The sequence below is a fragment of the Mustela putorius genome, unplaced genomic scaffold (assembly GCF_011764305.1).
Source record: "Mustela putorius furo isolate JIRA1106 unplaced genomic scaffold, ASM1176430v1.1 tig00537227_pilon_pilon_pilon, whole genome shotgun sequence".
Lineage (NCBI taxonomy): Eukaryota > Metazoa > Chordata > Mammalia > Carnivora > Mustelidae > Mustela > Mustela putorius.
Window position 1 is genome coordinate 27,774,234 of NW_025422368.1, and position 26,286 is coordinate 27,800,519.

The 26,286-nt window shown below is 41.8% G+C and overlaps 1 protein-coding gene across 2 annotated transcripts; it reads left to right on the forward strand.

Annotated features, from left to right (window-relative positions):
• The first annotated feature begins 1,565 nt into the window (after positions 1–1,565).
• LOC101687902 (cationic amino acid transporter 3-like) lies at positions 1,566–24,486 on the forward strand. 2 transcript variants are annotated; one of them, XM_045073154.1, is made up of 2 exons: positions 1,566–2,829; positions 22,193–24,486. In XM_045073154.1, the coding sequence occupies exon 2, from the start codon at positions 22,349–22,351 to the stop codon at positions 24,224–24,226; it is 1,878 nt and encodes a 625-aa protein (XP_044929089.1). In that variant the 5' UTR covers positions 1,566–2,829; positions 22,193–22,348; the 3' UTR covers positions 24,227–24,486. The 2 variants fall into 2 exon arrangements, with proteins under 2 accessions (XP_044929089.1, XP_044929090.1); XM_045073155.1 differs by lacking the exon at positions 1,566–2,829 and adding an exon at positions 22,021–22,059.
• Positions 24,487–26,286: the final 1,800 nt, after the last annotated feature.

Here is a 26,286-nt window from a genome sequence, read left to right on the forward strand (position 1 = left end):
AGATTAAAGAGTCTCATTACCGGGTGCCCCTGGGTGGTTCAGTGGGCTAAGCCTCTGCCTTCAGCTTAGGTCATGATCTCAGGGTGCTGGGATGGAGCCCCACATTGGGTTCTCTGCTCAGCAGGGAGCCTGCTTCCCCCCTCTCTTTCTGGCTGCCTCTGCCTACTTGTGATCTCCGTCTGTCAAATAGATGAATAAAAATTAAAAAAAAATTAGGGCATAGAGCTTATCCCATCACAGTTTTTAAAAAATTGGATAAGAAAGACAGGAAGATACCTTTAGCAGCTATAAAAAGAGTTATCTAGCTATTGAGCCTGGAGGAAGAAGACCCTCAAATCCTTTCTGGTGAATGGGGACCCCCTTATCAAACTGAACCTGCTATTCTGCAAAGTCCATATCAATGTCCTCCCTAGAAAGATACAACCAGAGACTTTCAGAATCTCCAGTGAGAAACGAGAGAAAACCTGAAGGAGACAGCAGAGCCAGATGCAAGAATCTTCATTCATTCCAGGAACATGTGTAAGCATACTGTGTGCCGGGCCTGTGGCAAAGACAAAGAGGAAGAAGAAAGCTCTGCACCAGGTCAAAAAGAAAAGGCCAGAAATGAGGGCAGGGCAAAGAGGTAGGAAGGACTCTGGAGGAGAAGCAGCAAGAAATAACCTCTCATGACTCATATTTTCCTCATCAGAGCTGAGAATCTTTCTGGTCGGGAGGAGAACAGAATTTAGGCCTCTAAGTCCTTCTCACCCCAGCAAACCTCTATGTCCTTCCCAAACTCCAAGGCTTCTGGTCTGTAACTGCCAGGCCAATGTCCATCTTTGGTGCCATGAAATACCCTCTGATCAAAGCTCTAGTGCTTCTATAGCCAGTGGCTATGGACCTGAGAAGAAAGTACAAGCCAAATCCAGGGACAGGTAAGGAACTTGGCCAAGCAGAGTCAGGAGAAGGAGAGTGTGTGGAACACCACAGCCGAACCTGTGGTGATGTGGAGGCCACTTCCAGATCCAGCTAAAAAGACCACTAAGTGGTCCTCTTTTTGCATTACATCATTTTGAGTTTCACATTGTGTGATTTTTAGTGTCTATAAGCACATTCTCGTCCATCTATCTCCTTTCTCTACCTCCCCCGCCTGGGTTCCTTCTCTTGCCTTCCCTTTCATCTCGTCTCCTTGTTTCTTATCTCTGTCTTTCAGCCTCTTGCCCTGTCTCTGGATCACAACCCTGTCTCCCCTCTCTTCCCTCCTCCCCCCTCTTCTCTCCTCCCACCCCTCAAGGTTCAGATACTTCATGAAAAATAAACAGGATGGGCCAGAACCGACAGGTACCCCCATCTGTACCCCTCCTCCAAGAGAGACTTATTGTCCCAGCTATACATCCTATGCACGCCCCCCCAACCCTGGTTCAGTTACTTTCCTTACCTGGTGATTATCTGGGGGCTCTGGTATTTCCTTCAACTTCCACCCTCTACCCAGCAGGCAGTGAAAGCACAGGGAGAGAGAAGAGATTACTCCTGTTCTCACAGTCCTGAGTTCAAGCCCCATGAAGGGCATAGAGTTTACTTAAACAAACAAGCAAACAAAAAACTCAAGAAAGGGGAAGGGATTGCACTTGGGATCAGATGCAAGGACAGGGAAGCTCTCCCCCAGCACTCACCCTTCTTTCTGGCAAGCAGAGCCACATTTGGGAAAATTTTAGCTTGAGGGAAGGGAAGACAGCCCAGGACTGTTGGAACAGACACATTAAACACCCAGATGCCCCTTCCCTACTGTTCTGTCATGAAAGCCATACTTCGAGTCCTGCCTGCCCCCTTTGCCTCTAGGAATTCTGGCTCTGTAGTCTTGGTTGGGCCACTCCTCTCCTACCCAGCATGGCACCTGGAACACAGGAGGTGCTCTTGGCCCATGCCTCCTGCAGATGTGTTGGGGCAGGGTCAGTGTGATTTCTAGGAGGTTCTTCTGAAATCAGGAACAATTCTTTCTGCTCCAATTTCAATGTTCCACGTTTGTATAGTTAGTATAGATTCTGTCCCTTTAGAGTCCTGCTGCAATCTTTCTCTCCCCTGCCTCCACATCCTGCCCTGTCTTTAGAGCTTGTAATTTAGGGTTTAGAGGCATGTCAGCAGTATCAAGTAGAAGCAGTAGTGCCCCCTTTCCCTTGAGACTCATGGCTTCTTGGCCCCATCACTTATGCATTCAGCCCTGGTTCTCTAAGTAGGTCTTCTCCATCTCTGTGAAATCTTGCCTGTGTTTGAAGACAAATGTTCCTGGAAGGAGGAGGTGCCTTCCTTCGGTCACTGTTTCAGGGTCTTGGATGTTTTGAATGTCTAGAGCTGCAAGTTCTCTAGGCAGGGTCTCTATCTTTTTCTTTACTTCAGACAGCACAGGGCTCAATGCATAGTCAGTTAGAGTGTGCTAGGGATGCTGAGTGACTGTCTCAGGAATCCCTCATGGGGAAGCTTAAGCCAGTTCCCTTTTAGTTTTATTTGAGGACTGGTGGGAAACATGAGTGAGGGGACAGGGACAGATGGTGATGGTAGAGAAACCTGAGAGAGGGGCTAATGGGTGCTTCTTTCTTTGTTTAAAGAACTTCCCAGAGCCTAGACCTCCCAGAAGCCACACCTCCCCAATGGCAGTGCCTCCCAGCAAGCCCCACCTTACCAGGGCCCTTCCTGCCCATGGCCCCACCTCCTGAGGGCCCTGCCTCCCAGGGGCCACAGGCTGAGCTCCACTCCAAGTCCTGACTCTGCTTGGCCAAGCTCCTTCTCCCTCCCTGGGTTTGACTTGCACTTTCTTCTCAGATCGTTCTCCTCTAAGGCAGAAAAGGCCCATAGGTAAGTGATTTCTCCTGTTTTTAGAGTTGTCAAGAAAACAGAGACAGAGCCCTAGAGGAAGAACTTTGGGCTTGGAATGCCTCTGGCTGGTCAAGCCCTGTGGAATTTCAGCAGAGGATATTTCATGGTGCCAGAGATAGTCTTTGGATTGGGGGCACACACCAGAAGTTTTGTGAGTTTGGGAAAGACAGGGACGTTGCTGTGGTCAGAATGATTTGGAGGCCTACACTCTTTTCTCCTCTAGACCAGAAATGTTCTCACCTCTGCTGAGGAAAATCTGAGTTAAGGGGGATTGTTCCTTGGCACTTCTCCTTCAGCACTCTTCCCACGTCTTTGCCCTGCCCTCCTTCCTAGTCTTTCCATTCTGACCTGTTACAGAGCTCGCTTTCTTCATTTTTGTTTCTCCCACAGGGCCCACCCAGCACATAGTACAGACAAGTTCTTTGATGGGCGCATTTAGGCCATTCATATTGAGAGTGATTATTGATAGATACGTTTTTATTGACATCCTGTTACCTTTGAAGTCTTTCTTTCTGTAGATTGTCTCTATATTTCTGTTCAATGCTGTTCTTAGGATTTTTCCTCTTTTATAGTACCCCCCTTAATATTTCCTGCAGTGTGGGCTTGGTGGTTGCATAGTCTTTTAAGCCTTGCCAGTCTTGGAAACTCTTTATCTCTCCATCCATTTTGAATGTCAGTCTTGCTGGATAAAGTATTCTTGGCTGCATGTTCTTCTCATTTAGTGCCCTGAATATATATTGCCAGCCCTTTCTGGCTTGCCAGGTCTCTGTGGACAGGTCTGACGTTATTCTGATTGGCTTTCCTCTGTAAGTAAGGAGCCTCTTTGTTTTAGTGGCTTTCAAGAGATTATATCTACAATTATGACTCCTCAATTTGACTATCAGGTGCTTTGATATTTTTCTGGAATCTGTAATCTTGGGTGGAGACTGTTCTGCCTCTAGTACATGAACACTGGTTCCATTCGCGAGACTGGGAAAATTTTCATGAAGAACTTGTTCCACTATATATTCTAGACTTCTTTCTTTCTCCTCCCCTTCAGAGATTCCAATAACTCTGACATTGGAACGTTTCATGGCATCACTTATTTCCCTGATTCTGTTTTTGTGGCTTCTAAGGTGTTTGTTTCAGGCTTCCTCCTAATCCTTTCTATTTGTTTGTCCTCAAGATCACTAATTCTATCTTCTGTCTCAGTTACCCTAGCTTTTAGAGAATTTAGATTAGATTGGAACTCATTGAGAGCATTGTGAACCTCATCCCTGGTAGCTTTCAGCTCTGCCCTAACATTGTGAATATCATCCCTGGTCGCTTTCAGTTTGGCCCTAATCAATTCTGTTTGGTCTAGACAAGTTCTTTGAATCAGTGAAGATTCTTCCATCTGGTTTGCTGCCTCCTCCATGTTTTGCCTCATTTCTCACTGGAAAGTCTGAAAGTCTCTGTGTCATGTCTTCTTAAGGAGGACATTGGTGTAGACTTTGCAGAATAGTACAGTGTGATAAGGGGGTCCCCCATCACCAGAGAGAATTTGAGGGGCTTCTTCCTCCAGGCTCAAGGAACTGAGTATCTATTTTTACAGCTGCTGAAGATATCTCCCTGATTTTCTTATCTAATTTTATTTTATTTTTGAAAGATTTTATTTATTTATTTATTTGACAGACAGAAATCACGAGTATGCAGAGAGGAAGGCAGGTGGTGGAGGGGAGCAGCTCTCAGCTCAGCAGCTCTCTGATGAGCAGAGAGCCCGATGTGGGACTCGATCCTGAGACCCTGGGGTCATGACCAGGGCCAAAGGCAGAGACTTTAACCCACTGAGCCATCCTCGCACCTGAATAATATGCAAACAGAATGCAGTATAAAGTAATATCATAGGTTGGAGGATGCCTGGTAAGTGATTCATTTGGTGAAGTTCTCAGAAGACTACTGGAAGATAAATTTGGATATTTATTTTCTTTTTTAAAAGATTTTATTTATTTATTTATTTACTTATTTGAGAGAGAGCATTGAAGCAGGTGGAGGCGCAGAATGAGAGGGAAAAACAGATTCCCCACAGATCAGGGATCCTAATGTGGAGAATCAAACACAGGACCCTGGGATCATGACCTGAGCCTAAGGCAGATGGTTAACCTACTGAGCTACCCAGGTGCCCTGGATATTTGTTTTCTTTAGTAGGGGCTGAATTTGATTACTTCAGCTTTCTTTCCGATGTTTCAGGGAAGCTATCTGACCTATACTTCTCTTTCCTCAGGGGAGAAATTGTACATTTACTACTACTGCAATCGTATCTCTCTCTTTTCCTTTCCTGCAGTGACCAAAACTGAAAATAATAAATATAATAATTATTATATTATAGTTTATATATAATATTATATATAATATATAAATAAATTATTATATAATAATATATAAACAAATTATTATATATAAATGACATAAATAAATAATTATATATAAATATAATTATTACTATGTTTATTATTATATTATTTAATATATATTATATAATACTATATATACTATATAATATAATTATTATCTAATAATATAATACTATAATAGTATTACATAATATTAAATATAATAATAATTATTATTATTGTGGTTTAGTATCTAGACCTTTGGTAATATCTATATATTTAATATTTTTATTTTTTAAATATTTTAAAATAGTTTTAAAATATTTTAAAATTTTTAATATTCAACTGGTTCGATCTATTTGGGTAAAATGGATTTACTGGTTCAAGGTGTGGTGGATCTTGTTTTGTGTTTTTGGTGGGGGCCATAGAAGGAAGTCCTAAAGAGGCTCTATTTATTGGATCATGGCTCAAACTGAAGATGTAGCTTGAATTGATGTTTTCCTGGGAAACAGTTATACACAATGCCAAGATGGTATAATTCCTCACCTTCCATGCAGCCTTATCAGACTGACCAGAGCAGAGTACAGAGAAGATACTCGCTAGTCTTACCAGCACTGGAATATGAGGTCCTTCCTACTCCTACCTTCCATCAACTAGGAAGTCATCTGGGATTTTGACATGCCCTTGCCTTGACTGTTCATTTCTGATTGAGGAATACCCTTCTTGGTTCATAGTTTATGTATCTTTTATTTAGTTTGGCAGCTTCAGGGGTGTTCAAGAAATTCCCTTAATTATACATTCCACTCCTTCCCAGGAGGGAGAATTTTCTATTTGCACTGTGCATAACTGAGTGAGTGATGATTTGGGTGTAATGGTGGTGGTGTTGATAATTTAGGGGGAGAAAAATGTTGTATTTGATTGAGTTCTTTTGCGCAAAGAATCAGAGCCGTGTTGGAATTTTCTTACTTGGAATTTGGATTGGATTTAGTCTAGATTGGATTTATTCTTTCTCATTTAGAAATGCTTTGTGGTTTCAACTTGAGGTACAATCCAGTTTCTCACTTTAGACCCAACCTAAACTACACCAGACCCATCTGTATAGTTATTTACAGACAGTATCTAAAAAATGATAACAATAGAGAAAATTCTTTTCTCTGAGAGCTTACAATATAAGGGCACTTCATGGACACTCAGTCCCCTATCATGCTGAAACAAGTGAAATCCTATTCCACACACCCTTCAATCAATCGACTATCGTACGCTCCTCCCTTCTGCAAGCTATCCTTACATGTAGTTATTGCAGTTTGAGTGTTGTGTCATGTTGCCTGATGTCAGAGCATTAGGTGACTTATTTTCCAAATAAAGTAAAGCAGGGAAAGTAATAAAATTCTGTGTTGTCTCTTCAGCTGTTTCACATCAAGGAGATGACACTGGAGCAAACCATAATTGGCTGACTTGAGTTACTTCCTTTGTACCTTCCCTTCATTGTGGGGAAAGAGACTTGACCTCAGTTCCTGTGTCAGACTCTGGCTTCACCAAACTGGGCTGTACATCCTGGGGTACTTCCTTGGCTGTGGCCAGTTAACTCTTTTTACCTCGGGCTTCTGCTGGGAAAGGAAAGGCAAGCTGAGAGTGTCATCAGACAGAAGCTCTGCTCCTGGGCGCCAGCTCATCACCTACTACTTCTGCCCTTTTCCCTAACTGGGTGTTTTCCCAGTGCTGAGTTCTAGGACAGTGAGTTTACCAGTGGACCTTAATAAGGGGAGAGTGGGGGACAAGGAGAGCATACTGGAGAGATCAGATATTTATCTGTAGGCATGACCAACACTTCCAGAAGGAGAGTCATATCACACAGGGTTTAGAAAGAGAGCATGTTCTAGGTAGGGAGGGACAGTCTGTGTGAGAGCTGATGTTGATACCAGCAAGATGTGCATGTGTGGGGAAAGATTTGTCCTGTTTGAGCAGGAGCCACAGAAAAGTTAGTGGTAGGAGTTAGTGGTAGAAGAATAGTGAGAAGATTTAGAAATACAATCTTAGAAGTTTGGATTTAGAGGCCCCTGGGTCATTCAGTCAGTTAAACATCTGCCTTTGGCTCAGTTTAAACACCTCCTAGGTGCTGGGATCAAATTCCACATCAGGCTCCCTGCTCAGTGGGGAGCCTGCTTCTCCTTCTCCCTCTGCCCCTCCCCATTTGTGCTTGTTCTCTCACTCTGTCAAATGAATAAATAAAATCTTTTTAAAATTACTTAAAAAAAAGAAGTTGGGTTTAAAGAGAACAGGTCTGGTTGTGAGTACATGTGTGTGTGTGTGTGTGTGTGTCCATGTCTGCATTTGTATGTCTTTTTAGGACCTGAGGAAAGTGTCATTTTCCAGAAGGAGACAGCACTCACATTTCAGTTATGTGGTGCAATGTAGCGATCAAAAAGAATTTGATTTAGGGCTTTGTCCTGCTTCAAGGGCAGCACTCTGTAATGACTGCTGGGTAAATCTGAGTGAGAACTGAGAGGATCTCATTGTTTAGAGTTACCAAATTTATGGACCAGAGGGGTGGACCAAGGAGCATGGTAGGAGGCTGGACCTGGATATCCGGAGCTTGCAAACTATAGGAATTATAGATGTCTAGTGTGAACAAGGTGCAAAATGTCTATATGACTTCATTTGAATTGAATTGAGGGCTAGGTTGGTGACCCCCAAATATCTGAAACCAATGAGTTCAATCAGAATTTCTTAGACTTATTCCAAATTATTATGCAATTTCCCTGATTAAAATTAGGATTCATAAAAGCAGCTTTGTCAGTCCTCTCATTTCTGGACATATTTGTGATTTTCTTCTTTTTGAAACCAAAATATAGAGGCAATCTTTTATCTTCTCTGTTGATCTTCCTATGCTAATAGTGTGTTCAGAATACCAATTATTTCTTATCTCAAGTACATGTTCATTAATAACTTTAAAAAAATAATGAGGAGATTAAAAAATAGACAAAGATGTCTTACTGATTCCTGATACCCATTGTTCTTTGTGCTTTTTTCCATCTTTGATTAAGAAATACTAACAATGCCCTAGGTGCTGTAAGCTTAGAGTTGATCACAGATATGGGTCAAAATGCAGAACACTAGTACCTATCTTATATATTCTACTAGGTAAACTCTGGTTGTCAACAATAGTCAAGCCAGAATGATCAATCTGACATAGCTGAAACCTATTTACCAGCTTTACTCTGATGTTATAGCTGTGGGATGTGGTATCACATTTTGGAGTGACTGGTAAGCTGGAATTTTTCTGATATAGGTTCTTCTGGGTTAGGCACAGAGAGGAGATTGCTATTTTCTCGGAAACATTTCCATATGCTCCTGATTGGCAGCCATGTGTGGGGCGCAAATGGCCAAGTAAAATAGGAAGCTTAAAAAGATGTTTTGAGCCTGGGTGGCTCAGTGGGTTAAGCCGCTGCCTTCGGCTCAGGTCATGATCCCAGAGTCCTGGGATCGAGTCCCACATCGGGCTCTCTGCTCAGCAGGGAGTCTGTTTCCTCCTCTCTCTCTCTGCCTGTCTCTCTGCCTACATGTAATCTCTCTCTGTCAAATAAATAAATAAAAAATCTTTAAAAAAAAAAACATAAAAAGATGTTTTGTTAAACTACCCTCATTCAACTGGCACCATCTGCCTTCCTATCCTCTTTTGTTCCAGCTGGGCTGTCTTTTGTGACAGATGTTCACTAATGATGTGTGCCAGTACCATCTGGAAGCCATGGGTTGCTGAGGTTTGGGAAGACCAAACCAGGAGGTATTTAGATTTTCAGGGAAATTGAAACTATCTTCCCACTATTGGACTCACATTTTAGAAAATGTCTGCTCCAACCCCACCTTCCTTTGTGCAGTGAATCAAGGTTTCAATTTTTTTTTCCCTCTAGCACATTCTAACTGCACTGAACATGGTTCTTTTTCTTCTTAAATCTGAGGCAGTGACTAGAACATATTTTAAATAGAATGTAGAAACAATAGGATAATGAAAGGAAGTTTGGGAGAATGACTTATATTTGGCCTCTAGAGATTGATTATCCTCTATTTCTACTAAAAGCCAAGCAAAAGGAGACAAGCTAAAGTTGCAGGGAAGAATTACAATTAGCTGTAAAACCATATGTGGGAACTAGTGGCATAGGTACAGGAATCCTTTGGAATCTCTCTCGGCATCTAAAAGGATAGTCAAAACCACAATGAGATACCACCTCACAACCTGTCAGAATGGCTAAAATTAGCAAGACAAGAAACAACTAACGTTGGCAAAGATGTGGAGAAAGCAGAAGCCTCTTGCACAGTTGGTGGGAATGTAAGCTGGTATAGCCACTCTGGTAAACAGTGTGGAGATATCTCAAGAAGTTAAAAATAGAGCTACCCTATGACCCAGAAATTGCACTACTAGGTATTTACTGCAAAGATGCAAATATAGTGATCTGAAGGGCCAGCTATACCTCAATGTTTATAGCAGAAATGTCCACAATAGCCAAACTATGAAAAAAGTACAGATGTCCATTGACAGATGCAATATGTTATTCAGCTGTCGGAAAAGATGAATACTTGCCATTTACATAGATGTGGATGGAACTGAAGAGTATTGTGCTGAGAAAAATAAGTCAATAAGAGAAAGACAGTTGTCATATGGGTTCACTCATATGTGGAATATAAGAAACAGTGCAGAGGATCATAAGGAAAGGGGGGGAAACTGAATGGGAAGTAACAGAAAGGCAGAAAAACCATGACACTTACCTATAGGAAATAACTGAGGATTGCTAGAGGGGAGGTGGATGAGGGGATGGGGTAATTGGGTGGTGGACATTAAGGAGGGTACATGATGTAATGAGCACTGGCTGTTATACACAACTGATAAACTAATGATGTACTACATGTCGGATAATTGAATTTAAATTAAAAAATTAAAAGATAGTCCAGAGATATTTTGGCCCTAGATTAGGTTTTGGATTTTAGTAGGACACTGTTTAGATAGAACTTTCATATTTAATGGTCCCAGGACTTACAGCTCTGGCACATCAGTATGTATTTTGGAAGTAAAGAAAAACATCAGCAGAGGGCTATCAGGAAAGAAAGATAAGAACTGGCTCAAATACTCCTTTAATAGTCATGCCCTAGAGTCTTGACTTTTCATGGAGGTAGAGTGCCACAGGAGAAAGAACATGGTCTTTGAAGTAAGAAAGAACCAGGCCGAAAGTCCATCTTTTCTTTATACTAGCTGTATGAACTTGGGACAGTTGTCTAACCTCTCAGTCTATAAAGTGGAAAAATAATACTATTTCACTGGGTTGTTATGGGGGTTCAATGAAATCACATCTGTGCATTACTTGTAACTTATTAAATTCTTTCTCTTTAACCCCTCTGTCCATAGCTCTAAGTCTTGCACATATATTTGTACTCCCTATTTGCCAGATAACATTTTTCTCTGCTTCCAGCCTCTGCTCATGTTCTCCAATGCCTCTTAGAGTTCAGGCCTATTGGTTTATTAGTTTGTGTTAGTTCCACAAAATGACAGTAAGAGTATGAAGTTTTTATGACCATAATAACATGAGCCAGTGTTGTGGTTTTCAGGGAATTTTGCTGACAATTTTGGTTGTAAATAAAAAACAAAGAAGTTCTATTTTCCCACCCACTCTGATCTAAAGTCCCTGATTTGGGGTGAGATTATGTTGGGTGGGATTTTGTTCTAACCAAAAGTGATGGCAAACTTGTTTATAAAGAGAATTCAGGGAAGGAGAATCCATAACCTTTACAAAAGGGACATTCTTATTTTCCTACTCCATTTTTAGTTTGAAAAATATCAAAACTCTGAATGTTTTAAGGGTAGCACAATTAATACCCATTTATTCCCCCCCAGGATTGATCAGTTGTTAATATTTTGCCATATTTGTTTGGTCTCTCCAATATTTGTTATGTGTGAACATATAGTTATGAAATATGGTCCATATTCAAAGTTTGTTAATTTTCCAATTTTTTTAAATCCTGAAATATCTCTCCCTGATTCAGGTACAGTCCAGGGCTCTGCATTGTATCTCATTGTCCTCTTTATTCTCCTTTAATCTGCAACAGATCCTCAACCTGCCATTCTTTTTTTTTTAAATTTTATTTATTTATTTGAGAGAGAAAGTGAGAGAGTATGAGAGGGGAGGTCAGAGGGAGAAGCAGACTCCCCATGGATCTGGGAGCCTGATATGGGACTCAGTCCCAGGACTCCAGGATCATGATCGGAGCTGAAGGCAGTCACTTAACCAACTGAGTCACCCAGGGGTCCTCAACCTGCCATTCTTGACATTGACAGTTTTGAACAGCGTAGGTCAGTTGTTTTATAGAAAGTCAACTTTATGTAGAAAGTTGTTTTGTAAAGTGATTGTTTTTATCACTAGATTTCAGCTCACACATTTTTGGCAGGAATTTTATGAGAATATGTTAACAATGAGTACCATGGAGGCAGGGAACAGGCCTTTTTCCTCCCCATTGTGCCTGTAGCATCAAGCACTAGCACTGGCATTTGGAAGGTGCATAGTATTTATTGAATGAACACATGGATGGATGACCTAAGACTTTCCCTGCCCCTTAGATCTATTCATTTTTTTTTTTTAGGTCTATTCATTTTTTGAGGAGAGGAGGAAGAGCAGCCTTCTTCTAGATCTTACCCCCATTTTTATTATACATGTTTGAAGGGTTAAAAGTAACCCAGGACTTGTGCAAAGAGCCCACAGAGATGGGAAATGAGTTGGGGACTATGACTTGAGGCAACCTGTGAAGTCTGCCCAGAGTTTATCCATAAACCAAACAGTTTCAGTGGAAACAGCCCATCATGTCACTCCCCCATGGGTGGCTGTATGGCATCTCTTCTTTGGCATGTGGAGAGGGAGACAGATGGAAGCTTGTTCAGCCCTCAATGTGTTGTCAGAAGCACTATCTATTGAGGGATCTGTAAAACCTGTCTCCACGCCCTATTTTCAAACTTGGGAGGAGTCCTTTCCTTAGTTTGAGAGCCCAATATCTAGCTCTGAGAACATGAAAATTGATAGAAAACATGTGAACCTATCACTTTTTTTTAGGATTTCCATCACACCAAACGTAATGGCCGAAGTCCTCCCAGTGACTCTCAGACCCTAAGTGAAGGATCTGGCTTCCTGCTTTCTCTCTGTCCTCATCCCCTACTGCTTCCCCCTCATTCACTGTGTCCTGGCCCCACAGGCCTCATGGTTATTCCACAAAACTAGCCAAATACCACTTTACACCCTATCAAAAACAAAACAAAACAAAACCCCAAATGAAGGAACATGAGCGTTGATGAGGATGCGGAGAAATTGGGATACTTGTGCATTGCTGGTGGGAATGTAAAATGGTACAGCCACTGTGGAAAACAGTATGGTAATTTCTCAAAAAATTAAATATACTTCTTTCATGTGATCTAGCAATCCTACTTCTGGATATATATTCCAAGTATTTGAAAGCAAGGACTCCATAAGATATTTGTACACCCATATTCATAACAGCATTTTGCACAATAGCTAATCTGTGAAACAACCCACATGCCTATCAGTGGATAAATGGATAAACAAGATGGAGGACATACAGAGAATGTAATATTATTCATCCTTAGACAGGAAGGACATTCTGACATCTGCTACAATATGGATGAACCTTGAAAACATTATGCTAAGTGAAATAAGCCAGTCACAAAAGGACATGTTGTAGGATTTCACTTATAAGGCACCTAGAGTAGTCAGATTGATAAAGATGAAGTAGAATGGTGGATGTCAGGGGTTGTGGGGAGGAAAGAATGGGGAGTTACTGTTTAATGAGTACAAAGCTTCAGCTGAGGAAGATGAACAAGTTCTGGAGATGGATGGTCATGAGGGCTGCACAAGAGTGTGAGCATGAGGCTGTCTTGAACAACACATTTTAAAATCATAAAACCCACTCTGAGGACATCCTAACCTTTTCTTACTTTCATTTTTTCTACAGCACTAGCTGCAAATCTAGCACAATATATATTTCTATTACTTTTTTGTTTTTTATTTGCTTTCCTACTGCAGGAATGTAAGTAACTTGAGTGGAGGGATTTTTGTGGTTTTTTTCTGCTGCTTTATCTATAGTACTGAATAAATAGGGCCAATATATTTGTTGAATGAATAAATAAATGACCCTGATTGGACACAGACTTCTAGAGAAGATGCAAACAGAAAGAGAAAATGTGAAAATTCCATTTTTCATTTGATTTTGTTGGATAATTTTTTCTACCCTTGGATATGAGATACACAGCCCCAGTTTTTTTTTTTTTTTTCTTCAGCAGTTATTTTTTTTTTTCAAGAGTTTATTTATTTATTTGTTTATTTGACAGAGAGACAGTGAAAGAGGAAACACAAGCAGGGGGAGTCGAAGAGGGAGAAGCAGGCTTCCCGCTGAGCAGGGAGCCCAATGTGGGGCTTGATTACAGGACCTTGGGATCATGATCTGACCAGAAGGAAGATGCTTAATGACTGAGTCACCCAGTGGCCCTATGGTGGCTTTTGTTCTCTTTACCTTTTCATATGTATTCTGACCTGTTTCCACTAAAGAAGTGTTGGCATATGCATGCACCATACTTACTATAATTTGAAGCTCTCACCCTGAACTCAAAGCCTGTACTCTCATATTTCTGATTACCCCCTACCAGAGGTTCGAGGATGCTTGAATTAGGGCTTCAGAAACTCTGGGGAAGGGTGCCTGGGTGGCTCAGTGGGTTGAGCCGCTGCCTTCGGCTCGGGTCATGATCTCGGGGTCCTGGGATCAAGTCCCGCATCGGGCTCTCTGTTCGCTCTCTGCTTCCCTCTCTCTCTCTGCCTGCCTCTCTGACTACTTGTGATCTCTCTCTGTCAAATAAGCAAATAAAATCTGAAAAAAAAAAAAAAAAAAAAAAAAAAGAAACTCTGGGGAAGCTCAGCTATCCAAAAGACCCTATACTTGTTTGGAAGCCACTGATTTGATTGCTTCTGGAGCTTCATTGTTTGAATGAAAGTTTTTTTAAAATTTTTTATAAACATATATTTTTATCCCCAGGGGTACAGGTCTGTGAATCGCCAGGTTTACACACTTCACAGCACTCACCAAAGCACATACCCTCCCCAATGTCCATAACCCCACCCCCCTTCTCCCAACCCCCATCCCCCCAGCAACCCTCAGTTTGTTTTGTGAGATTAAGAGTCACCTATGCTTTGTCTCCCTCCAAATCCCATCTTGTTTCATTTATTCTTCTCCTACCCTCATGGTCTGAAATTTTAAGGAAAATGAGATCATTGGTATATTTTGGGAATCAGGAAAGAGCAGTGCTTGGATACAAAGGGATTTCTATAATCTCTGGAGATGTTTCATTTAATTTCCACTTCTCTTTAACTTTGGGAACTTGAAAATAATTATTTAATAGCCTCATTAGCCTTTTTCTCAAGTCTTTCTAAAGCTTCTAGCAAAACAACTGGTGTCCAAACTACCTTTGAAACTATTCAGGAGGAGCTACAAGGCCAACTTCCTGATGGTAGGAGTGTTAACTCCCTACCAGGGTAGCCATGGAACTTAGTGCCTTGGAGAAATGTTTTGAAAAGGATAGTAGCCTTCCTAGAGATGGAGGAGTGAACACAATGACCTCCAGGACAACGGAGAGTGGGTGAGGCTGGCTGGGAAAGAAAGATAGCATCCAATTTTATGGATGGATTGTTGGACCTGACAGGTGTTCTTCTGGGCAACATGGAATGGACTTTTTTTTTGGAGTTTGGGAGGAGCTTAGACACAGAGAAACACAGAGTGAAGAAAGGAGGGAGGGGGAGCAGCAGCCATTATAGAATTCATACAAGCTGGCTTCATGTTCCTTGAACCCTTCTGTATTTAAAAAAAAAAAAATTATTTTTTTAAATTTCTTTTCAGTGTTCCAGAATTCATTGTTTGTCCACTACACTCAGTGCTCCATGCAATACGTGCCCTCCATAATATCCACAACCAGGCTCACCCAGCCTCCCAACTCCCTCCCCTCCAAAACCCTCAATTTATTTCTCAGAGTCCACAATCTCTCATGGTTTGTCTCCCCCTCTGATTTCCCCCAACTCACTTCTCCTCTCCATCTCCCCGTGTCCTCGATGTTATTCCTTATGCTCCACAAATAAGCGAAACCATATGATAATTGACTCTCTCTGCTTGACTTATTTCACTCAGCACACTCTGCATTTTTTTAAGCACAGCCCCTGAATAAGCACTTCCTTTGGGAGAGATCATTTACTAATGAAACTGAGATTCATAGACCCAGGGCCCCATTAGGAAACTTCCCCAGGAAATGCTCCTGAAATACATGGTGTACATGTTTTAGTCTCCTATTTCACCTCTGTTTGGTCTTTTCTCTGCTTCTTAAGAAACAAACAAAACAAACAAAAAACAAACAAACAAACAAACACCACAAAAAAAAAAAACAGGAGAAAACAAAATAATACCTCTTCTAGGAATCTCAAGATATATGGTCAGTCGATACACCTGAATATTCATTTTCTCTGTTCTAAATGCTTCTTTGGATTGCTTTCTAATTTTATGAATGATCCTTGTCCACGGTAGTGAAGGTTGGGGATGAGAGTATGGAATTCAGAAGGAGGAGGTATATAGATCCTGAATTTAAGTGACACACCCAGGACACCAGCAGTCAGAAAGGGAAAATTTCTCAACTGAGGATCAGTTACATGTTGTAATTGGTGGTCAGTCAGGATGACTTAGGAAAACCTTCCTAGAAGTAGGGGAAAATGTTGTAGAATATGGTTGAGAAGAGCTGGATGGTTAAGATTAGACAGAAAGGTGTGAAGGGGGCATTCCTAGAAGAGCAGGTAAATTACCCAGGCCAAAGGCTTCACAAGAAGGGTAAGTTAGGATGTGAGGAGCTGAGTCAGGAAGGAGGTGAGCCTGAGGGCAGGGAGAGAATTGGGATGGGGCTATGACCACTAGGTCAGAGAGTCTGGACTGAATAGAATCTATTGAAATTATCACTGATTATTGCAAAGAGATTGGGCATATCTGAATATCACATTGAAGGACAATGTTTTCCTGTGTTATTATAAGTTGGATTTGTGGTAGGCTCTCTCAGGATTCACAATCATGGCTTTGCTTTCTTTTCTGTACGTCTGCTTTTTAATTTGTTCTGCCTGCTTCTGTTGAAGTCATAAAATATTATTTAATTCCCAGATGTTTTGTTCTTTGGGCCGTTTCTCTAGTATTTCATACTTGGTCTGTAGGTCCACTTTCCCTCATCTTCAGTAAAGATGGGAAGAACACAAAGACCACCCTGCACAACACAGCTGAGAAAAACAACAATTATCAATCATTACCCGCCCCCCTCCACCCAACTCTGACATTCAGATGATCCTCCTCTGAGATCCCTGCTCAGGGTCCATGGATGGATTTCAGAAGAGTGTATGACTTTTTTTTTTCCCTGAGATGACCAACCTCAGAGGTGTCTGTGATTCAACAAATGTTAGGAACCACTGTTGTATCTTTGTTGGGAGGGAGATGGCTGGGGATGGTTCCCCAGAGAGAGAAACACGGCAAAAGCATCCTTTGTGCCAACTACAGGATTCTCCAAAGACAGTCAAAAGGCCTGATGGCGAAAGAGGAATTGGGAAAAGGGAAATGGGCTCAGAGGGAACTAGTAGTGGGGGTGCCCCATCTTCTCTTGTTGTGAATTCTCTTACTGGCTGGTATTCCTTCTTTGTATTCTCCATATCCTGACCAACACAGGATTCCGGTTCCCCTTCCCATTAAATCTACTGAATGTCTACCATTTACAGGCTCTGTACCAGGTCCTCTCACATTATCTCCCAAAATTCCCATGCTGGGCCTGCAGTGCACAGAGTGGAGTCAGTCCCTCCATCAGTCATGGCATGTTTGCACCATCACTTCTGGTCAGGCCCCTTTTTAGTGCATTTTATTTTCCCCTTCATCCTTATCTCTATTCTCATTCCCTCTTCTCACTGGAGACACTTGCTTTAATGTATTTAACAAATGCTCTTCCAGTCCATGCTCTCTATGTGTAGTTAGATATTCTCACCCATTCAACAAATACTGTGATGACTATGTGTCAGGCACAATTGTAGGTATGGGAAATACAGCCAGGAGCAAAAGAGTGGGGGAAAAAAAAAAGCTCCCTGTCTCTTGGAACCTACAATCTTTTTCAGTGAGACAAATCATGAAGAAATAAGTAAAACATACAGTATCTTAAATAGTGATAAGTACTAGGGGGAAAAAAAAAGAAGGTCTGGGGATCAGGTATGTTTTCTGTGGTTAGGAACAGATTGTAGTTGTGTGTGTGTGATGATTCAGGAAGGCCTGAATAGTCCTGCTAATTTACCAAATTCAGTTAAGAGAGCAACCATGTGCCTACCTGAGCCAGAAGTGATCCATTTATAGAGGACAGCCAGTGCAAAGGCCCTGAGGTAGGGTCTTACCTGGTATGTGAGGCCAGAATGGTTAGGAAGACAGTGCCTAGAGAGAAATGAGTAGGAAGAGAGAGAAACAAAAGTTAAGTGGTATCAGGGTCAGTGACAAATACTGTAGGACTTCGTAGGTCATTGTAAATACACACTTCAGCTGTACTCTGAATGAAAAGGGAAACCAGTGGAAGAAAATGAACAGAGGTATATCCTGACATTTTAACAGATATATATGTATCTGTGACAAATATACAATTTTTTTGGTTGTCTTTTAAATATACACAAAAGGCATTGTGCTAGGGTTGCCTGGGTGGCTCAGTATGTCAAGCACCTGCCTTCAGCTCAGGTCATGATCCCAGGGACCTCAGATGGAGCCCCGAGTGTCCACTTGGCTCTTTGCTCAGTGGGAAATCTACTCCTCTCTCTCCCTTGGTCCCTCCCAACACTCATGCTTTCTCTCAAATAAATAAATAAATAAATAAAATCTAAGAAAAAAAAAAAGAAAAGGCATTCCATCTTTATTTTTGCTACCTAACATAGTTTCTGAGATCTATCCAAATTGCCGTCTGTTAATCTGCTTTATTATCTCTTATGCTGTGTAGCATTTCATTGTGCACACATGGCACATTTTACTTATATATTCCTCTAGAAATAGTTGCTGGCACAGCTCCCATTTCCAGCCACCACAAACAATCCTGTGTGATGAATGTGCTCACATGGGCTCCTTATGGACTCAGGAGAGAGTCTTTTTAGAGTGTGCACATCAGAGAGGGATTGCAGGGTGGGAGGGTGTGTGCATTCTTAATTCCACTGGGTTAGTGCTTCAGGATGGTGCCCAAGTGACACTCCAATGAAGGAGGTCAGGTGAGGTCCCTTGAGGATGAGGAGACCGAAGCTTAGAGAGAGTGAGCAAACTCCCGAGTTCATGTAGTCATGAGGAAGGGCCAGGACCTCACATGCAGAATTATGCCATAGTGTTCATTATTCTTACATCTATAGTACCCAGCACTACCTGTTCCAGCATCTGCAGGCAAAGAGACTATTACCATCATCATCATCATCATCATCATCATTGTATTTGAGCCTTGCATTTTTTAATTCCTGGTCTAACTCGGTGAGCCTAGGACCCCCACATGTTTAGGACCAGCATGCTTGAAGGTATCCAGTTACAGTCCTTTGAATTTCAGGGAAAATTATATGGAATATATGATTAATTATTTAATTAATTAATCATTTCATTGTCTCATGAGGGCTAACAGGATTGACTGTTTAGTGGATGATTTTGAAGCTAAACATTTATAAAAACTAAGTATTATCAACTTTGGGGGACTTTGGATCAGATTTCAATATTAAATATTAGGTAAGTTATATTAAGTCCATATTGTTTGCTACACACTGAAATAAGAACTTTGCAGGCATCATTTCACTTACTCCTCACAACTATCCTAGTTGATATTTACTTGACTATTCAACTACTGTGGAAACTAAAGCCCCAAGAGGAGAGCTAATTAGTCCAGAGTCACCAGATGGTATGTTGAGGTGCAATTTGAACCTGAACAGTCTACCTGAACAGCATTACTCCTAACGAGTCAACTATGCTGCCTTCCTGTAAAGGAAACTTCTAAAATCTCTTCCCCTTGAACTTGAGGACAGTTTCTTGTCACTTGTGTGGTTTAGAGCAGTCATGGGTAGTGCAGGGTTAGTGGACAAGAATCTCCTAGGGAGAGGATCTGAAGTTTGAAAATGTCCCCAGGTGTCTTCATTATGCCTCCCTCTGCCCCCCAAAGTGAGAACCTCTGCCTAAGGACATCCTGCCTGGATTATAGGGCCTGAACATGAAGTTTCTCTAACTTGGTGTAAGTTATTAGTTGCCTATAACCCAAGACATTCTCCTATTTTTAAAACAAGCGTCCTCAAAAGGAAGCAATTCTTTATCACTTATGTGTGGCTTATAGCTGCCATGAATGATGTGTAGTCAAGGTTTTCCACTCAAATTTTTTGTTTTGATTGCCTTCTTCAAGGAAGGTGATACCATCCGTATCTTTACCTGAGCCAGTATTATAAAAGCTGCTTGGCTATGAAATATGTATTTCAAACTCAAGTAGATATGAATTCTAGATTGTGTGCTTTTTTGGGTTTCCCTTCTAAGTGTAGTCATTTGGTTAACAAATACTTATGAGTATCTTCATCAGTCTGATGGAGGAGACAAGCAGCTGGCTTGGAATTTAGATACCTTAGTATCAATGGCACATGGTGGGAGCCAGGTGCTATGAGAGCACATTGGAAGGGCAACATAAGGGTTAGGGGAGATTTCCAGGAAAGTAACTTCTAAGTTGGAAACTGACAGAGAAGTGGGGTTTGGCTACGTGAAGGGACCAAAAGGCAAGGGAACAGGGTGAGTGTACAAATTTGCAGCTGGAGCAGGAACTGCAGAGGGGATGAGGCTAGAGAAATTAGCTCAAGTCATATTATGAAGGAAGGAGAGACTATGAAGGAAAGGCAGTGGGGAACCATTGAAGAGTTTGAAGCCTGGGGGTTGGTGGGGGACACTTTAATAACATTTATTAGTATAGACAGGTTCCATGAGTGAAGAATTGGCTCTCCTTATCTCTCACACATTATTGTTGGTAAATCATAACATTGGAGCTGTTAAGTGGCAAATAAGGAGTCTGGAGAGATGGATTAGTAGACAGAAGATCTGACCCATAACTCAAGGGTTCCTTGTGATCACTATAGAGATGACTTCTCAATTTTGACTTGATCTTTCTATCTTTAAAAACCTCTGACAATATTTCTTAAAATTCTCTCAAACCAAAGCATGAGTAGGGAGGACAGTGTGGGATGCATGTCTTTCTTTTCTCTGTTCTTCACTACTCCTTTGTGGGGCTTGGCTGTGAATTATTAGTTCTGACCCTTTCTCCCCTGAGGAGGAAACCATTTGATTGTAGCAGGAGAGGAGGGGGAAGAAGGACCCTCATGCCAGTTCCTTCATTAAGAAAATATATTTGGCATGCTGAGACACGTTTTGAATGAGTTAAAAATAACTCCATCTGAAAAATTAATAGGGAGTTACAAGTGAGTGTTTTAATACAAGGTCACAGAACAGGGCAGATTCTCCAGGACCCTGGCAGCGGACATTACAGGGTGTGTATAGAGCACAGTGTGGCTAGTGAGGAGACAGTCTAAAGAAGTGAATTCACCTTCTCTCCTGGAACCCAGAGAGGAGGAAACAAAGGAATTGTTTTGATCATGAGCTTCTGAGCTAGATGACTTATTTTTCCCCCTTTGGATCACACTCTCATGGCTGAGGACATGAAAATTATAGTGAATTTTGCCTGGATTATTTGGGTGAGAGGTACTGAATTTTGGTATTCACAAAACTACCTTCCTGGCTTTCCTCCCATCTCAGTCCTGGACCCTGGGTTGGCTGTTGCCACCATTTCTCCAGTATTTCCTTCCCAGATAGCCTGGTCTTCTCCTTCTTGCAGGTGGTTATGAAGGCCCTGCACCTTTCTTCCTCTTCATCTCTGTTCACAGTGCCTATGTGGGCCAAGTGGATGAAGGGAAGGGGAAGACTGTACATTCTTGGCCATCAATACAGCTAAATGATGATGTAGAATGAGGAGAAAGGGGTGGCAAAGTGCCACCTGACTCTTGGCTATCTGATGTTGGGGTAAGGGTTTGTTTTCTTTCTTTAAAGATTTTATTCATTCATTTATTCATTAATTCATGAGAGACAGAGAGAGAGAGAGAGAGGCAGAGGCAGAGGGGGAAACAGACTCCCCACCAAGCAGGGAGCCCAAAGCAGGACTCAATCCTAAGACCCCGGGATCACTACTGGAGCCGAAGGCAAATGATTAACCAACTGAGCCACCCAGGGGACCTAGGGTAAGGGTTTTAAGACCAGTGGAGCAATATTTGTATTCTAAACTTAGATGATATTTAAAAAATGATTCTGTTATTGTAACAAGGTCCACTAGTCTGTGAATTAATGTGTCATAATTCATGCTCAAGTACCATGCGTATCCTGTATATGAATAACTGCACAGTATATTCATGCCCTGTTGTATCTTATAGCTTAATTAGTACATGAACCTACCTGACTTAGATGAACTCAAATAGGATTATGTCCTGTGATGTGCACAACAGGAGAATGTATTTGACACTTCCTGGGGAAAAGCCAGTTGGTTTTCATTTTTCTTTTTTTTTTTTTTTAAAGATTTTATTTTTTTATTTGACAGACAGCAAGAGAGGAAAAACAAGCAGGGAGAGTGGGAGAGGGAGAAGCAGGTACCTTGCTGAGCAGGGAGCCCAATGTGGGGCTCTATCCCAGGACCCAGGATCATGACCTGAGCTGAAGGCAGACAGTTAATGACTGAGCCACCCAGGTACCCTGCCAGTTAATTTTTCTTTGATGTCTTTTGGTCTTAGTTTCTGTGATACTTGGGCTGCAACAGGTGACATATTACTTCTGAGCACTGGTGAATGCCATTGTTCAGTAAATACTTATTGTTTACTTAGGCGTATAGAGCGACAGCACATATAAGAAAAATACGAAGCAGCAGCCGGAAGCCTGAGCGATGGAACTCCGCAGCCCCAACCCAACTCCACTTAATTCAGCCTCACCGAACCTGATCTGAGAAACTCAGCAACCTGAACTTGCTTCTAATCTCTGATATGGAATCCTCTTCAATTCCAGCTAGAAGGCTGTGTCAGCCACTTCACAAATTCGGTCAAAAGCTGGTACACAGACGAATGCTAGAGAAAGAAGTGACTAAGACTGCCACTGACAGAAGCCTGAGCACTCTGGATTTAGTGGCCCTGGGTGTGGGCCTCACAATGGGTGTAGGTGTGTATATCCTGGTTGGTGAGGTGGCCGGTAATCAAACAGGACCATCCATTGTGATCTGCTTTTTGGTGGCCGGCCTAACTTCATTGTTGGCTGGACTGTGCTATGCAGAGCTTAGTGTCCAGATTCCCCTTTCTGGCTCTGCATATCTCTACGCCTATGTCACTGTAGGTGAAATCTGGGCCTTCATCACTGGCTGGAACCTCATCTTCTCCTATTCTGCTGATACAGCCAGTATATTCTTGGCCTGGATTTTAGGTTTTGATATGTTTGGGTACCAGATCTCTCAGGCCATTAGTGAAGACATCTTATTGCATATTCCCCAGGTCCTTGTAAAGAATCTAGGCTTCTTTATTGGGGTCCCTGTGATTTTGCTCACTCTATGCCTGACTTTGAGGTTTAGGGATTCGATACTGTTAACCAAAGTGGTCACATTGGTGAGACTTTTGATTCTCAGTTTTGTCATCATCTCTGGCTTCATTAAGGGGGACCTGCACAACTGGAAGCTCACAGAAGAAGACTACAGAAAGGATGAACTCAATGGCACCTCTAGCTTGGGCCCTCTGGGCTCTGGAGGATTTGTGCCTTTTGGCTTTCCTGGGATTCTCCATGGATCAGCTACCTGTTTCTATGCATTTATAGGTTTCAATAACATTGTCACCAGAGTTGAAAAAGCCCAGAATCACCAGCGTTCCCTCCCCAGGGGCATTGTGATGTCACTGCTCATCTGTGTTTTGGTGTATTTTGGTGTCTCTGCATCCCTTACACTTATGGTTCCTTACTACCAGATTCGACCTGGGAGCACCTTGCCTGAGGCTTTTCTCCATATTGGCTGGGCCCCTGCCTACTACGCTCTAGCTTTGGTATTCCTCTGTAGTCTTTCTCTCAGACCCTTGGGTTATATGTCCTCCAAAGCTCAGTTGATATATGTGATGGCAAAGGATGGCCTCCTGTTCCCTGTCCATGCCAAAATCCATATTGCCACCTATATGCTCATCATTGTGATCTTGGGCATTATTGCAGCAATAACAGCATTCTTCTTCAGACTTGATGATCTTCTGCACCTCGTGTCAATTGTGACCCTGCTAGTTCACTCTGTGATGGCTTTTTGTGTTCTCATTGTCAGGTATCAGCCTGAGAGGAAAAAGGGGGAAAATGAAGTGCAGATGCAGGAGACTGGGGGAAATCAAACACAGGGGCAGGAGGAGACTGCACCTGCAGCAGAGAAGCTGACTCTACAAGGACTCTTTTTTCCAGGCGGCCCCACCCCCACTCCACTCTCTGGCTGGGTTGTCTATGTTTGCTCCTCACTGCTTGTTCTGCTGCTGACTCTCCTCTGCTTGGTGCTGGTCCACTGGTCAAGTCTGCTTTCTGGAGACCCAGTGCCGATCACAGTGGTTGTGCTGCTCCTGGTGCTCATCACTGGGATCACTGGGGTCATCTGGAGACAGCCACAGAGCTGCACTCCCCTGCCCTTTAAGGTCCCTTGTGTGCCTCTCCTTCCACTTCTGAGCATCTTTGTGAATGTTCTCCTTATGATGCAGATGTCAGCTGCCACCTGGGCCACACTTGGTGTCTGGATGTTGATTGGGTTTGTTATCTACTTCACCTATGGAATCCAGCACAGCTGGTTGCAAAGCCCCACTGAAGTAAGGGCCCAAACTCTAGACTCTGAACTCAGCAATGCCAATACATGTTTGATTTGACATCATTACCCGGAATGCTGTCTGGTCCTCTGCACAATAACAGAGAGCACTCCTGAGCACGTGTAAAGCTACGCCTCCCATGACATGTTGGTGGGAGAATGCTAATAGAGCTCTGTATTCATTGTGTATGAAGGATGTGTCTTTAATCTTCCTCCCCCCCCCTTTTTTTCTGTCTCCTTTCAGTTGTGTCTGTAGCTGCTTGCTGGCTTTAAAAAGAATTATTATTAAAATAAAGTAGAAAAAGTGTTTTTGTTTTCTTTGGATAAATATCAAGTAGTGAGAATACTGGATCATATGGTAATTCTATTTTTAATATTTTGAGGAATCTCAATACCGTTTTCACAGTGGTTGCACTGATTTACAGTCCCAAGAAGAGTACACATGGGTTCCTCTTTCTCCACATCCTCTCTAACCCTTTTTGTATTTTTAGATGAAGATATTCTGACAGGTATAACGTGATATTTCATGTAGTTTTAATTTACATTTCCCTGAAGTTTAGTGATGCTGAGTATTTTTTCATATGTCTGTTGTCCACCTGTTTGTCTTCTTTAGAAAAAGATTTAGGTCTTCTGCCCATTTTAAAATTGGATTTGTTTTTCTTGTGTGTGTAAGTTCTTTATTTCTTTTGGATATTAACCCCTTATTGGATATGTTATTCGCCAGCATCTTCTCCCATTCAATAGGTTGCCTTTTTATTTTGTTGATGATTTCCTTTGCTGTGAAGAAGTGCTTACATGGATTCAAAAAGACATATGCACCCTTATATTTATTGCAGCATTATTTGCAATTGGATATGGAAGGAACCCGAGCGTCTGTTGACAGATGAATAGATAAAAAAGATGTGGTAGTATGTATGTACACACACACATACACAATGGAATACTACCTAGCTATAAAAGAGAATGGAATGTTACCATTTATAACAATACAATAGACATAGAGGTCATACATTAAGTGAAATAAGCCAGACTGAGAAAGACAAATATATGATTTCACTCTTATATAGGAAATAAAACTAACAAACTACAAAGAGAGAAAAAAAAAACCCCAAACATACTCTTAAACACAAGGAACAAACTGGAGTTACCAGAGTAGTTGGAGTAAGGGGATAGGTGAAATAGATAAAGGGAATGAAGAATATAAGAGTACACTTAACTTGATGAGCTCTGAGAAATGTGTGGAATTGCTGAATCATCATATTGTACACCTGAGAGTAATATGACAACACTGTATGTCAACTACACTTCAAAAAAGAAAGAAAGAAAGAAAGAAAGAGAGAAAGAAAGAAAGAGAGAAAGAAGCCAGAAAAGACAAAAAAAAAAGTAAGATGAAATATGACCTCTGCCCTTGAGGAGCTTATATTCTAATACAAAGGTTAAGGCATAGAGTAACAGGAAATAGAAAGTGTTATCATTAGTAACATACAAATAAAGTGTCTTGTGAATTTAGAGTGGAGGATGACCACTTGTGACCAGCACAGAGATGAGGATTGGTTGGTGAAATCAGAAGACTTTATAAAGGAATAACGATGGAATTAGTCAGCTCTCCCCACGAATGGATAGGATTTGCCACACATGGGCACACACAGAGGGAGAGACTGTAGGCATAAAGAAAGTCACTACAAAAAGCACGAGAAAACAAAACAGTGTTTAGAGCACACTGAGTGGGATGTGTAGCTTGAGCCTCAGCTGTGTGAGGGGACAACAGAGCATGCACACGTGGACTGGAGCCAGAGCTTTCCTCTGAGCACAAAGCACTTTGGCTTTGAACTCAGTACCCATGCTGAAAATCCCCAGGTTTGTTTCTTCTACTTGGCCCTATCTTCATTCTTGGACTTTAAATTATCTCTACTATTGTCTGCTGTGGCCCATCCACCTGCTCACAGAGTGTACAGCTGAGAACCAAGTGTCCTGGCTTCTGGTTTCCACCACTAACTAGCAATATGACCTTGGGCAAGCCTCTCAGTTCCTTCCATGCTTTGCTTATTTATCCATAATGCAGGAGGCCACAACTTATTTCTGAAGTTCCATTTACTTGAAAAATTCTAGGAATTCCTCTGG